Source organism: Stegostoma tigrinum, chromosome 2, assembly GCF_030684315.1.
Source record: "Stegostoma tigrinum isolate sSteTig4 chromosome 2, sSteTig4.hap1, whole genome shotgun sequence".
Lineage (NCBI taxonomy): Eukaryota > Metazoa > Chordata > Chondrichthyes > Orectolobiformes > Stegostomatidae > Stegostoma > Stegostoma tigrinum.
The window spans coordinates 90,915,527-90,930,126 of NC_081355.1; the positions used below are offsets into that span (position 1 = coordinate 90,915,527).

Below are 14,600 nucleotides of genomic sequence, written 5' to 3' on the forward strand. Positions count from 1 at the left end.
TGGATACTTCACCAACCAGCTCAATTGGTTCATAATGTTCATCCAACACCATGACATCACAACAGACAGAAAACAGAAGAAGAAAAAGATCAATGTGTCAACCTAAAATAGCCCGACTAAAGCTAGAGACTCCATGCAGACCTCAAATCAAATCTCAATTACCTTTACACATACAACTTAAGTTCAGAGCAGTGGGATGAAACAACAACAGAAGTTTTCCTACACTCCTGTGTCCAAACTGTTGGGTTTGAGCACTTTTTTTTAATGAGGACTTGTTCGAAACATGTGTTCTGCTGGAACAAAATCAAGCAGTCTTCTTTGCTTGGCAGAACCAAAGAGCACAAGTCAAAAAAACAACATTCCAATAGGTTAAGAGTTTGGTTCCCTGCTGTATACTACGACTCTATGAGTGCGTAGTAGTATGGGTGTTGAGCTGGATGATCAGCCTCATGTCAAGGTGAAGAGAGCTCAATGGGCCAAATGGCTTACACTTGCTCCTAATTTTCTCTGATTCTCTGACATACAGAAAACTCTCCTGGTCTTCTTTGATATGAATCATTTGTGTCCTCATGAAGGTCTCTTTCTCTCTCTCCCCTGATCACTACTAGTTCCAAAGCTTTGAGTTGCTAAATGCTACCCTCCTCCATCACGTCAGTAGCCATACCTGTCTCCCTAACATAGCAGTTGTTGTATTAGCTAACAAGTTATCCTATTTCTTAATTTAGCTCCCAATACCCAGAATTCTGGGTGTGGCATCTTCTTACATCATCAGTTACGATACAAATTTATTTCCAGATGACCTTCCTCCTTATCCAAAAGCTCCTTTATACCCTTTAGAGTGGCACTATGGACAACACATCACCAATATTAACATTACCTACTTCAACTAATTTCCTACTGGCAGAGAATTTATGTACAATATTTTTCCCATTAATTAATAGCTTCAGGATGCTGTGGAATTGGTCATGATTTTCCTTCCAAATCACTCTCCCATGTGTATCAAAGGTTTATCAGCAGCATTTGCAAAGCAGCTTCAAAACTCAAGGAGCTACCAAGCACTATTTTAACCTTAGTGATCATCTTTCTCCCAAAGCAATGGTCATTTATTGCAAGACACTCTCTAGGTCTGTGACTGCTCTTAGCACTAGGGGCTAGATTTTCCCCATTAGAGACAGAAGACAAATTCACCATCTGCTTTTGAGTTAGAAACCCTGTCTCTGTTGGGAACCCAACTGAGTTTTGAATTTTCCTGGTCATCAGCTCTAAATTAGAATGAAGATGGGCTTTCTCTCAAACCAAAGGAAGCTAGGGAAGAATAGAAACTGGTCTCAGAAAACCGTGGCAACCAATGAAGCTGCTGTATGTCCTATGACAGGATTTACACAAAAGCCTGCTCTTACAGCTCCAAATAGAGAGGGTCCTTTTCTCCTTACAGGAGAATGGAGGAGACAGCACTTTGACCCCTTAATTATGATTTTTGTGTTTTCCAGCTGCAGGAAACAAGGTATCAGTCACTTGGGTGGTTCACAGGTGGTCACCTACCTGTGAGATGCAGTAGCAGTCTGCAACTGATAAGGGTACAGATATTGGTGAACATTTGTCTGCAGAGGCAAAGTTCCCTTTGTCATGGTTCACAATCATCTTACAGGTGCCTCTGCATCTGTCCATAGATCTTATCCTGAGTACAGTGTCTTCTTCTTTAAGGTGTTTTTCCTTAAAAATGTATTTGTGGGAAATGGGCATGGCTGGCTGGCCAGCATTTACTGCCCATTATAGCTGGTCTAGAGAAGGTGGTGGCGAGCTGCCTTCTCAAACTGTTGCAATCCATTTGCTTTAGGTTGATCCACAATGCTCTCAGATAGGGATTTCCAAGATTTTGACCTAGCAATAATGAAGAAATGGTGATATATCTTCAAGTCAGGGCAGTGATTGGCTTGGAGGGTATCTTGAAGGTGGTGGTGTTCCCATGTATCTGCTGCCGTTGTCCTTCTGGATGGAAGGTGCTGTCTAAGGAACTTTGGTGAATTTCTGCAGTGCATTGTGTAGATACTGCACACTGCTGCTATTGAGCATTGGTGGTGGAGACAGCGTGGATTCTTATGGATGTGGTGCCAGTCAAGCGGGCTGTTTTTTTCCTGAATGGCATTAAGCTTCTTGAATGTTGTTGGGGCTGCAATCATCCAGGCGAGTGGGATGTATTCCATCACAATCCTCACTTGTGCTTTTTAAATGGTAAACAGGCTTTGAAGAGTCAGGTGGTGAGTTATTTGTAGCAGTATTCCTAGTATCTGACTGCTCTTGTAGCCACTGTGTTTATGTGGAGTCCAGTCAAGTTTCTGGTCAATGGTAACCCTCACGATGTCGATAGCAGGAGGATTCAATGATGGTAACACCACTGAATGTCAAGGGGCGCTGGTTAGATTGTCTCTTACTGGTGATTGCCGGGCATTTTTGTAGTGCAAGTATGCTTGCCATTTGTCAGCCCAAACCTGGGCATTGCCCAGATCCTGTTTCATTTGAACAGTCTCATGTGTCTCAAATGGTGCTGAACATTGTGCAATAATCAGTGAACTTTCCCATTTCTGTTCTTATGATGGAGGGAAAGTCAGTATGATGCAACTGAAGACGACTGGAACATGGACACTTCACAATAGAACTCCTGTATAGATGTCCTGCAGCTGAGATGACTGACCTCCAATAACCACAACCATCTTCTAATGAGTCAGGTATGACTCTTCATCCCTCTTGCCTAGTCTCCTGATGCCTGACACTCTGTACTTCTTGCTCAGTCTGCTGTTTCTCATCTCCAAAGATAGATACAGCACCATTTTCAGCCTCAGCCTTCCTGATGCTCAGAGATACTCCAAAAAGCCATATCCACTGATCAATGCCAATGTGAATCAAGAATGATGAACAAGCAATTTTTAAAATTCTGGCCCTTCCCTTGACCTGTAAAGGATTAAGCTCATGAAATCATAAAAAACAACTTGACTTGCCTTTTAAAACTCTTCCCACTTCCATGTAGCCTGCCTGAATATTAAATGACTTGTTGGACAAAAGCTCTTCAAGAACCCACAGTGACATAAATTTGGTCCTTAATTGCTATAAGGTTGATTCCAAAGGCCTGCTCCCTTCCCTATCCTCTGGAAAATGGGAGGACGCGAATGGCATTGGAATTTCCAGTCATACAGGGTAAATGGTCACTTTTTCTGTCCAATTTCTGTTCTTGTTCAGTTGGGGATGTGAGACTTCAACCCCAAGTTTCCAGAAATTCCCACAACATGGAAGTCTGCTCGTCTGCAAGTTTTCATAATCCTACCAATCCAGTAGACTGTAACACAAATAACAGACCAGATCAAATACACTTCTAAATCCTACTCCAATTCAGGCGAAAGTCACTGTGCTCTTTATGTTGACTTCTCACTTTTAAAAGTGAGCAATTATCTATTTATATTATTTCAATCAACATAGGCAGTTTGTACACAATATATTTAGCATGTTCATGATCAGTGTCTCAGACCTAAACCTCTGCACATGCCAAACTCATTTTATTACCAACATTCAGCAAAAATACAATCAAAAGTCAAAACAGAATTGTCAGTCCATCAAGTGCTGGCCAGCAAAACCTAATAAGATGTCTCAAGAATCTTTCCAACACCACCTCCCACGAATTCATTTGGGTCTCCAACATCAGCACATTCTCGTAAATTTTGCAGTTTAAACCACTTACTGCATAATCGTCAGACAGCCTCAGTTACATCAGCACACTGGCAGCATAATCACCAGTTCCATGGGAACTTAAGTTTGCTTTTATATCTCATCTCAGCAAAAACTCAACTTTATTCATTCAAACAAACACCTCAAAAGACATATTTCTTTTTACTTCCCACATCGTAAAATGGCCGTCATGAGCAAAATGGAGTATTTGTTCTCCAGCCTGAAATGCCCTTCAGAACATGGCGCTAAGTTGCCTTCTTGAACTGCTGCAGTCCATCTGAAATAGGTATATTCATGGTACTATTATGGAGTTGCAGCATTTTGATCCAGAGGCAGTGAGGGAGCAATAATATAATTCCACGTCAGCGTAATCTTGGGTAGAGAAACTTGCAGGTGGCAACGCTCCCATGCATTAACTACCTCACATCTTTCTAGATGACACAAGTCTCAGTTTCTGAAGGTGCTGTCAAAGAAGAATTGGCAACTTGCTGCAATGTACCTTATAGACGCTACAGACTGCTGTTGCTGTGCGTATGTGGCACTTGCAACCATCTTGGGGCAGATCATCCAATGTTGCCCCTCCTGAGGTTCCCAGCATCACAACTGCCAGTCTTCAGGTGATTTGATTCATTCCATTCTATATCATGATATAGCTGAAGGCATGTAATACTGTATGGTTATGGGCTTTGTCAAAATCCTAGCAACTGTACTAAACACTATGCTTCAGAACGAGCTGCTATACAAGCCAAGTTGTTCCAGTGCAGCTGTTGTGCTAGCATCCACCTGGCAATGTGGAAAACTGTTTAGGTATATCCATGCTATAAAAAGCAGGCCAGGTCCGATCTAGTCAATTACATTCCAGTCTACTCTCATTCATAAGCAAAGTAAAGAGGTGTTGACATTGCTATTAAGTGGAACTTGCTCAGCAAAAAAATGATCATTGATGCTCATTTTGGGATCTGCTCTAGTGCCACTCAGCTCCTAACTTCATGGTGGCCTTGGTTCAAGCATGGACAACAAAGCTTAACTCCAGAGGTGATATAAGAAACTGAAGCAGCACATGACCCAGGAGGGCATCAAGGAGCCGCAGCACAATTGGAGCTAATAAGGAATTAGAGCCAAAAATTCTCATTGCTTGGAGAACTACTCAGAACAAAAATGGCTGATGCTGTTGAAAACAATCATCACAACTTGGTAACATACCACAGGAGACTCACGGGTGAATATTTTCTAATCAACCTGTTCGGAGATGCTATTACATACTTCTGGAGTAGGTGCGACTTGAACTTGGATATCCTGCTTCAGGTGTAGGGACACTACCACTGTACCAAGAGGTCCATTATTCTCAGGGTAATGTCTTAGGCCCAACAATTTTCAGCTGCAATGATCTTCTTTCCATAAGGTCAGAAGTAGGATGTTTCCCTTAAGATTGCATAATGCTCATCACCATTTGTGACTCCTCAAAGTCTATGGTTGTTTGTGTTTACAAGCAGCAAGATGCGGACAATATCTAGATATTGACTAATACGTGAGAAGAAACATTTTCACCATACCAGTACCAAGAAATGACCATCTTCAACGAGAGAATATCTAACCATCTTCTTTCAGCATTCAATGACATTACACTCATAGAATCCTCCATTGTCAACATCTTGGGGTCATGACTGACAAAGAAACTGAACTGGACCAGCTATATAAAAAACTGTGGCTAAAACAGCAGATCAGAGGCTTGAAATTCTGCAGCAAGTAGCTCATCTCCTGATTTACTAAAGCCTGCCCAAACCAACAAAGGTACAAATTAGAAGTGAGATGGAACGTTCTCCACTTGCCCGGATAAGCATGGCTCCAATAACTCAAGGAGCTCCAAGACAAAGAAGCCTACTTGACGAGCACGCCTTCCATGGAATTCACTTTGAACTCCCTCCGCTACTGATGCATTGTGGCAGCAATATTAAGCATCTGCAAGATGCATGCAGCAACTCACCAAAGCTTCTTCAACAGCACCTTTCAAACCCACGACCCAATACTAGTTGGGAGGACAAGAGGAGCACCATAATAAATTCAATGACCCCAGAAACAGGAGACTCCCGTTACGTTCAGAGATAATGGGAACTGCAGATGCTGGAGAGTCCAAGATAACAAAGTGTGAAGCTGGACGAACACAGCAGGCCAAGCAGCATCTCAGGAGCACAAAAGCTAATGTTTTGGGCCTAGATCCTTCATCAGAGAGGGGGATGGTGAGAGGGTTCTCAAATAAATAGGGAGAGGGGGGAGGCAGACCGAAGATGGATAGAGGAGAAGATAGGTGGAGAGGAGAGTAGAGGTGGGGGAGGGGATAGGTCAGTCAGGGAGGACGGACAGGTCAAGGAGGCAGGATGAGGTTAGTAGGTGGGAAATGGAGGTGCAGCTTGAGGTGGGAGGTGGGATAGGTGAGAGGAAGAACAGGTTAGGGAGGCGGGGATGATCTGGGCTGGTTTTGGGATGCAGTGGGGGGAGAGGAGATTTTGAAGCTTGTGAAGTCCACATTGATACCATTGGGCTGCAGGGTTCCCAAGTGGAATATGAGTTGCTGTTCCTGCAACCTTCGGGTGGCATCATTGTGGAACTGCAGGAGGCCCAGGATGTCCATGTCGTCTAAGGAATGGGAGGGGGAGTTAAAATGGTTCGTGACTGGGAGGTGCAGTTGTTTATTGTGAACCGAGCGGAAGTGTTCTGCAAAGCGTTCCCCAAGCCTCCACTTGGTTTCCCCAATGTAGAGGAAGCCGCAACAGGTACAGTGGATACAGTATATCACATTGGCAGACGTGCAGGTGAACATCTGCTTGATATGGAATGTCATCTTGGGGCCTGGGATGGGATTGAGGGAGGAGGTGTGGGGGCAAGCGTAGCACTTCCTGCAGTTGCAGGGGAAGGTTCCCATTATGTATTTTTAAAAAAATTCCAGTGCCTAAGAATAACAAGTGTAAAATGTCATACTCAAATGGACAAGTCACATATTTAAAAATACATTTTAAAAAAACTAATGTTTGCTCACTATCTTAAAAAGAAATGAAGGAAAAATCCTCCCAAAATTAACTACAAGTTGTTGAGGCTGTGGGTCAGTTAATTTCCGCTAATCCCTCTTTGTCAAGTGGAACTGGCTATCACAGCCGTGGGAAAATTAAAATATTTGGATTTCAACTTGCCAATAGTTCACAATGTTAAACTACGTTGCAATAAGAGGTACCAGTGAAGGGCTTCTTTAAGCTCCCTCTTCTGTGAAAAGGGATCAATTGAAAGGATAGAAATCAATCTGTGGAGATGAAAGGATTGTAGTCATTTGCAGGATTGTACATGTTCATTGCAGTTTGTGAAATATGTTTGGAGACCCAGCAAATGTTTAAACTGATTTTGTTCACCATACTTGAAACTGTTAACAAGTTTGATACTACCCACCAACCAACTCCGCTCCTCCCACCACCAACCCCACTCCGCCCACTGCCAACATCACTCCGCCCACCACCGATGCCGATGTCGCTCTTCCCACCAACTCCACAGCCAGCAGCTCTAGAGAAGCCAATAGCACCCAGCCCTGCCGGGTCTTGTACATCCTCCCAGACCTCCCGTTTACTGAGGACGAACAGTCAGTCCTCAGTAAAGGGCTCACCTTTATCCCCCTCCACCCAAACATGAACAAATACCGCTCACGCTTGTGCGCTGACCAGTTTTTCTGCTGCCTCCGCCTCCGCGCTTACTTCTTCAATTGTGAGCCTAATCGTCCCTCTACAGATCCCTTCTCTCACCTCCAACACACCCCTTCCTCCTGGACACCACCCCAAGGCCTCTTAACCTCCTTCAACCTCTTCATCTCCAACAGCCGTCGCGGCAACGATCGCCTCAACCTCTCCACCCCTCTCACCCACTCCAACTGCTCCCCCACAGAACGGGCAGCCCTCCACTCCAATCCCCTCACCATATAACCCACGGACATGGGAGGCACAGCTGCAGTGTGATGCACTGATGCCTACATCGTTGAGGCCAGACACCTTTCTGACACCCTCTCCTACTGCCCCTTTGATCATGACACCACCCCGATCACCAAAACATCATCTCCCAAACCATGCACAACTTCATCACTTCAAGCGACTTCCCACCCGCAGCATCCAACCTCGTTGTTCCCCAAGCCTGCACTGCCCATTTCTATCTCCTTTCCAAAAACCACAAACCTGACTGCCATGGTCGACCCATTGTCTCTGCCTACACCTGCCCAACCGAATTTATCTTTACTTAGCTCACCTCGATTTTCTCCCCCTTGGTCCAGCAACTCCCCACCTACATCTGTGACACCATCCACGCCCTCCACCTCCTCCAAAACTTTCAGTTCCCTGGTCCCCAACAACTCATCTTTACCTTGGACGTTCAGTCCCTATACACTTGCAATCCCCATGCAGATGGCCTAAAGTCCACCGCTTCTTCCTGTCCTGCAAGCCCCATCAGTCTCCCTCCATTGACACCCCCATCCGCTTATCCGAACTCGTCCTCACCCTCTTTCAATTCCTCCCACTTCCTACATATAAAGGGGGTGGCCACGGATACCCGCATGGGCCTGAGCTATGCCCCCTCTTTGCAGGATACATGGAACAATCTCTCTTCCGTAGCTGCTGTGGTCCTAAACCCCACCTCTTCCTTCATTACATCGATGACAGTATCGGTGCCGCCTCATGTTCCCACGAGGAACACAAACAGTTCATCCATTTCATCAACACCTTCCAAACCAACCGTAACTTCACCAGGACCATCTCTGATACTTCTCTCTCCTTCCTGGACTTCTCCGTTTCCATTTCTGGCAACTATCTGGAAATCAATGTCCATTTCAAGCCCACCAGCTCCCACAGCTACCTAGAATACATCTCCGTCCACCCACCTTCCTGCAAAAATGCCATCCCCTATTCCTAATACCTTCGCCTCCACCGCATCTGCTCCCAGGATGAGGCATTCCACTCCCGGACATTTCAGATGTCCTCGTTTTTCAAGGTCGCCAACATCCCCCACCCCCCTCAGTGGCCGAGAATGCCCTTGACTGTGTCTCTCGCATTTCCCGCAACTCATCCCTCACATAATAACATCCACCCCCATAATAACAACCAAAACAGAATCCCCCTCATCCTCACATACCACCCCAGCAAACCTCCGGAACCAATGCATCATCCTCCAACACTTCCGTCATCTACAATCCAACCCCACCACCAAAGACATTTTTCCCTTCCCACCCTTATCTGCCTTCCAGACGGACCACGTTCTCCGTGACTCCCTTGTCTGTTCCGCACTCCCCTCTCACCCCACTGGACCTAGCACTTTTCCCTACAACTGCAGGAAGTGCTGCAGCTGCCCCTACACCTCTCCCCTCACCCCCATCCTAGGTCCTAACAAGACCTTTCACAACAAGCAGATGTTCACCTGCACACCTGCTAATGTGGTATTCTGTATCTGCTGTTCCCGATATGGCCTCCTATACATTGGGGAAACCAAGCAGAAGCTTGGGGGCTGCTTTGCAGAACACCTATACTCAGTTCACAACAAACGACTGCACCTCCCAGTCACGAATCATTTCAACAACCCCTCCCATTCCTCAGATGACCTGTCCATCCTGGGCCTCTTGCAGTGCCACAATGATGCCACCCAAAGGTTGCAGGAACAGCACCTCATATTTCACTTGGGAGCCCTGAAGCCCAACGGTATCAATGTGGACTTCACAAGCTTCAAAGTCTCCCCTCCCCCGACCGCATCCCAAAACCAGCCCAGGTTGTCCCCACCTCCCTAACCGGTCGTTCCTTCCACCCATCCCATCGTCCCACCTCAAGCCCCACCCCCATCTCCTACCTACCAGCCTCCTCGACCTGTCCGTCCTCCCTGGACTGACCCATGCCCTGCCAAACTCCCCACTCACACTCACCCTTACTGGCTCCACCCCTGCCTCTTTGGCCTGTCTGTCTCCTCTCCACCTATCTTCTCCTTTATCCAGCATTCATCCGCATCCCCCTCTCTCCCTGTTTATTTGAGAATCCCCTTCTCCTACCCCATTTATGAAGAAGGGTCTGGGCCCGAAATGTCAGCTTTCCTGCTGCTCTGATGCTGCTTGGCCTGCTGTGTTCATCCAGTTCTAAAACCTGTTATCCTTGATATTACACTGACCATTTTCCTCAGAATAATTTTCTTCAACTTGGGGGGCATGGCCAACATGCTTTATTTTTAGTCTATTTTGGTTTGATACCTGACCACGAGTACACCTTCAAGGGAAACTTCTTGTGTGTACTCAGCATACAATACATTTCTGACTGCTGCTCAGTTGAGCACCCATGCATCTCAGCAGCATGTTAAAATGACAGGAACTTACCTCTATCACTGTGCTTTTAAAAAAATGTTATGTACTTGTCTTGCTCCCGTTGGGGACCCGACATTTTAAAATGTCTTTATTCGCCAACAAAATTCTCAGAAGATAACTGTCAAAATGGGATTTTCGATGATCTTGATCATCATTTTGGATGTTTAAAATGCCAACCGGTATAGAGAGCAGAAAAAGGTAATTAACTTTGAATCTTGCTGTGAATTTTGAACACAGGGTGCTCGAGGCAGCATTAAAACCCAAAATTTGGAGAGTTTTGCTCATTTCAATTTCAAGACTTGTGCTGCATTCTCCGAGCTGTCCAAAGCCCCAAACAAATCTTGAGGTGAAGCAGTGATTTATTTGTATTTCTTTCAAACTATTTTACTGTATTCAGCATTGTGAATGTAGTCTCCCGTACACTGGTGAGATTAAACATACACTGTTTGACCACCTTACAGACCATCTGCACTGTTCGCAGGAATGACCCTGATCTTCCGAGGGAGGGAGGGATGGATGGAGGGACGGAGGGATGGATGGATGGAGGGAGGGAGGGATGGACCTAGTGGTATTATCATTGGACTGTTAATCCAGAGATCCAGATAACATTCTGGGGATCGAGGTTCGAATCCTACCCCAGCAGGTGGTGGAATTTGAATTCATTAAAATATCTGGAATTAAGAATCTAATGATGACTGTGAATTCATTGTTGATTGCTGGAAAAAACCTATCTGGTTCATGGATGTCCTTTAGGGAAGGAAAATGCCATCCTCACCTGGTTTGGCCTATATGTGACTCCAGACCCACAGCAACATGGGTGACTCTCAGAAAGGCTTTTCTGACATTCAACAATGGTTTCATGGTTATCAGTAGATGCTTAATTCCAGATTTTTTATATTAAGTTCAAATTCCACCGTCTACCATTGCGGGATTCGAACCTGTGTCTCCAGAACATTATCTGGGTCTCTGGATAAATCATCTAGCAATAATAACTCTAGGCCATCGCCTTCCCCTATGTGCCGGATATCAATATTTTGAGTCTTGATCATTGGAACGCCTCTAAACCTCTGCACCTCGGATTTCCAGTCAGTTTCCCATTAGACAATATTTTTCTTTCGCAGTAGGCACTTATTAAAATATGTAAATCAAGATCCCAAAATGTGAATCGAAGTCTGATTTGAAACTATCAGCATTAGCCAGGTTTGAGGATTTGGGAAAGACGCAGAAGGGAGTAGCTGGCTTCAGCAAGTAAGTGCTTTCTAAGAACAGTCCATAGAAGCTAAGAGAAGCATGGGCCTTTCAAGCAAACCATCAGTCGTTCTGCTGAATGACAGATCTCCATATTCTAACAATGAACCCCACATCATGCTTTCCTGCACTACCCTTGCAAATATCTGGTCAAATGTACCACCAAATTAAGGTATGATTTGCGTGATCAAGTTCAAAAACAGTGAATTAATTTGTTAAATTGTTAAAATAGGAAATAATGTCAAAAATGTGTTAAAGAATGCTGCCAACAATTGACCTGCCAGTGTAAAAAAAAAATAATGGTTTGATAGAGCTATAAACTTCTTTTAACTTCTGCCTGTCTACGTCAAATGTGCACATTTCTTGAACTAGTAGCTCTGAAAGTGCATTTGAAAGAGTTAATTTAATCAATTCTCATGGAATGTGTGGCCCTTCTTGAAGACAATGATTTTTGACTCGAAAAATATGCGTTTTGACAAGGCAAAAACACATTGCTCGATTTTGGTGAGAATGAGTAATTGCTTCAAATTCAAACAATAACTGAGATCACATACTTTTTAAACAGTTCTACAGATTTCAAATCCCTTAAATGAACAACAGCACTTTACCCATCTCCACAAGATGCAGTCATACCAGTGCACATGCACTCACATGAAAGTATCACACACACCAAGCTGCACTGGGGCTCTCACAACATGCAACTTGGTAGTGTGCAATGCCTCCACCAGAGCAAGCAGAATGGGAAGTGAAGAATGGCAAATATGATCTACTCAGTGACTGGGATACAAAACTGCATGCTACTTAAGAAAGAAAGATGGTCGAAAGGAACTTCATGCCCATGCAGCATTTCTAATTCTAGACGTTAGTTCTATTACTAAATACGTTTCAGCACAGTAAACATGCATAAAGGCATATCTATCATAATGTCATCAAATGCCAATTTGTAGTTTTGTGAATGGTTTGAAAATAAAGATGTTTTAATCAATATTTAAATCGTCCAAAGTCAGAAGAAAACATATCTAAGTAATGACTGATGAACCAAATTGTTAAGAGGTTTCTTTTGAGAGGGTAGAGAAATTAAAGTCTGTCTGATCCAGGTTTAATAACAGAATTGCTGATTGGTGTGAGCCTACCGTATAGCTTCTTCAACTGACTGACCCACAATATTGGAGGAAGGTCCTGGCTGGGAAAGGGGTGTCAGACTGATAACCCATTTCACAGGCTTGTAGTATTCATCATTGGAACTTAGGAGATAGAACAGTGTAGTTAAGAAAATGACCTACAGGAAATAAAAAAAAACAGAATTAAGCCACATCAGAGCATCAGATAAAACACTTCTTAAATCAGGTATTAAAACTGCAGCTTGACTTGCCAAAGTAAAATGATACAGTTAGAAGAGAAATGACTACAAACAGTTTCTCATATTTTTTGGGCCATTAGCTCAATTAGTATTTAAGAATCGAGACACTATTTTGGGATTCAATTATCCTGGTTTTCTACTGGTGCTGATTTTAATTAAATATCATGCAATTTAAAAAAAAAGTACTGTGGTTCCTTATATTTGTGATTTCCTTTTGAAGCCAGTAAAAATATGCAAAATTTACAAAAATCACACTTGAATAAAAAAATGTCTTAGTTATTTCCACTCCTCCTCCTCCAACATAGTATTCCCTTGGATTTTGCAGTTTCTTTGGAACTTTTACATTTTCATACCTGCACCTGTACTTTCAAACTGGAAAGTGTGAAGGGACTAGAACATAGATGCAACAATTAAGGATTTGATGACATTTATGGCTGTAACAATATGACATTAGGTTAAGTTTAAAATTTGAAGGTATTGCAATGCATTAGGATGTCAAGACACTGCTCCAATGATACAATAAAGATGGTCAGTGAATTGCCTATTACACAGGTCATCTGCTAGTATATAGAATTCTACAATCTGTTCAAAACATAAATGAATAGATATCCTAAGTTAGAGATTTGCACCTACTGAGCAATGTAGGGATAAAATCGGAGTTGAGGGAAATGAACATCCAAATCTAAAATATCACTGATTATCATTCTTTTCCATTGTTTATTCCTTAACGGGATGTGGGCATCATCAGCAAGGTCAGCATTTGCTACCATCCCTAACTGCTCTTGAGAACAGTTAAAAAGCAACTAAATTGCTGACAGCATGAAGTCCTTCTGCTACAGAAATCCTCATTTGTGCATGAGTAACCGCCAGACTTGATTACTTTAATGCTTTCTGATTGAGACTCTCATTCGCTACTTGCAATGAATGTTAAAAGTGGTTCAGGAGCTAAATTATTTATTTAAAGTGGAGTTTCGTAGATTCTTTTTTCTACAATACACTAAATCTTTAACAATAGCAGGGGATACAGGCACAGACTTGCTGCAGATAAGAAAAAATGTGATACCACTGTAAATACTCTATCTATAATAAAGGATTGTGCAAGCTGTCAGAACTGTGCAACTGCAGTTGGTTGGCGGGGGGGGGGGAGGGGTGAATATTCAGGTCTCAGGGTGACCTTGCAAGTAGACAGATACAGGGGTAGCAACTCCGCAAATAAACATAATAACAGGGTGTACAGCTGGATAAACACAGCAGGCCAGGCAGCATCAGAGGAGCAGGAAAGCTGACGTTTCAGGTCTGGACCCTTTGGGTCAGCTTTCCTGCTCCTCTGATGCTGCCTGGCCTGCTGTGTACACTCAGCTCTACACCTTGTTATCTCAGACTCCAGCATCGGCAGTTACTATTATCTCTGCATCTAAACAAGGAGTAAAAACAAAGTTGCTGGAAAAGCTCAGCAGGTCTGGCAGCAAAGGAGAAAACAGAATTAACGTTTCGGATCCAGTGACTCTTCCTCAGAACTGATGGTGGCTGGGAAGACGTCAGGTTATATGCAGAAAATAGGAAGGTGGGTGGGGTAGGGAGCAAACGATAGGATAGAGCCCAAAGAGAGAGAAAGACAGTTGGCCAGACAAAGGAGTTGCTAACAATCAGGCTGGGAGGTGAATAGTTGTTAATGGAGTAACAAGGTGTAGAGCTGGATGATGTTAGTGACTAACGACAGGTGGTGTCTAATGGCAGGCTATGAGATAACAAGGCCTAGTGTGGGGGATGGGGGCTGGGACATGGGACAGTTTAGGCCCTAAAATTATTGAACTCAATAATGAGTCCGGAGGGCTGTAGGGTCCCGTGCGGAAAGTGAGATGTTGTTGCTCCAACTTGCGTTGGGCTTCACTGGAACACTGCAGCAAGCCACAG

At 43.8% G+C, this 14,600-nt stretch overlaps 1 protein-coding gene across 3 annotated transcripts in view; it reads right to left on the reverse strand.

Annotated features, from left to right (window-relative positions):
* The window catches only part of tmem245 (transmembrane protein 245), a 146,555-nt gene that overhangs the window by 43,556 nt on the left and 88,399 nt on the right, over positions 1 to 14,600 (reverse strand). For all 3 annotated transcript variants that reach the window (XM_059655465.1, XM_059655464.1, XM_059655463.1), the window contains one exon: positions 12,460 to 12,605. In XM_059655465.1, coding sequence (XP_059511448.1) covers positions 12,460 to 12,605 — 146 coding nt within the window. The remainder of the gene's footprint in view (positions 1 to 12,459; positions 12,606 to 14,600) is intronic.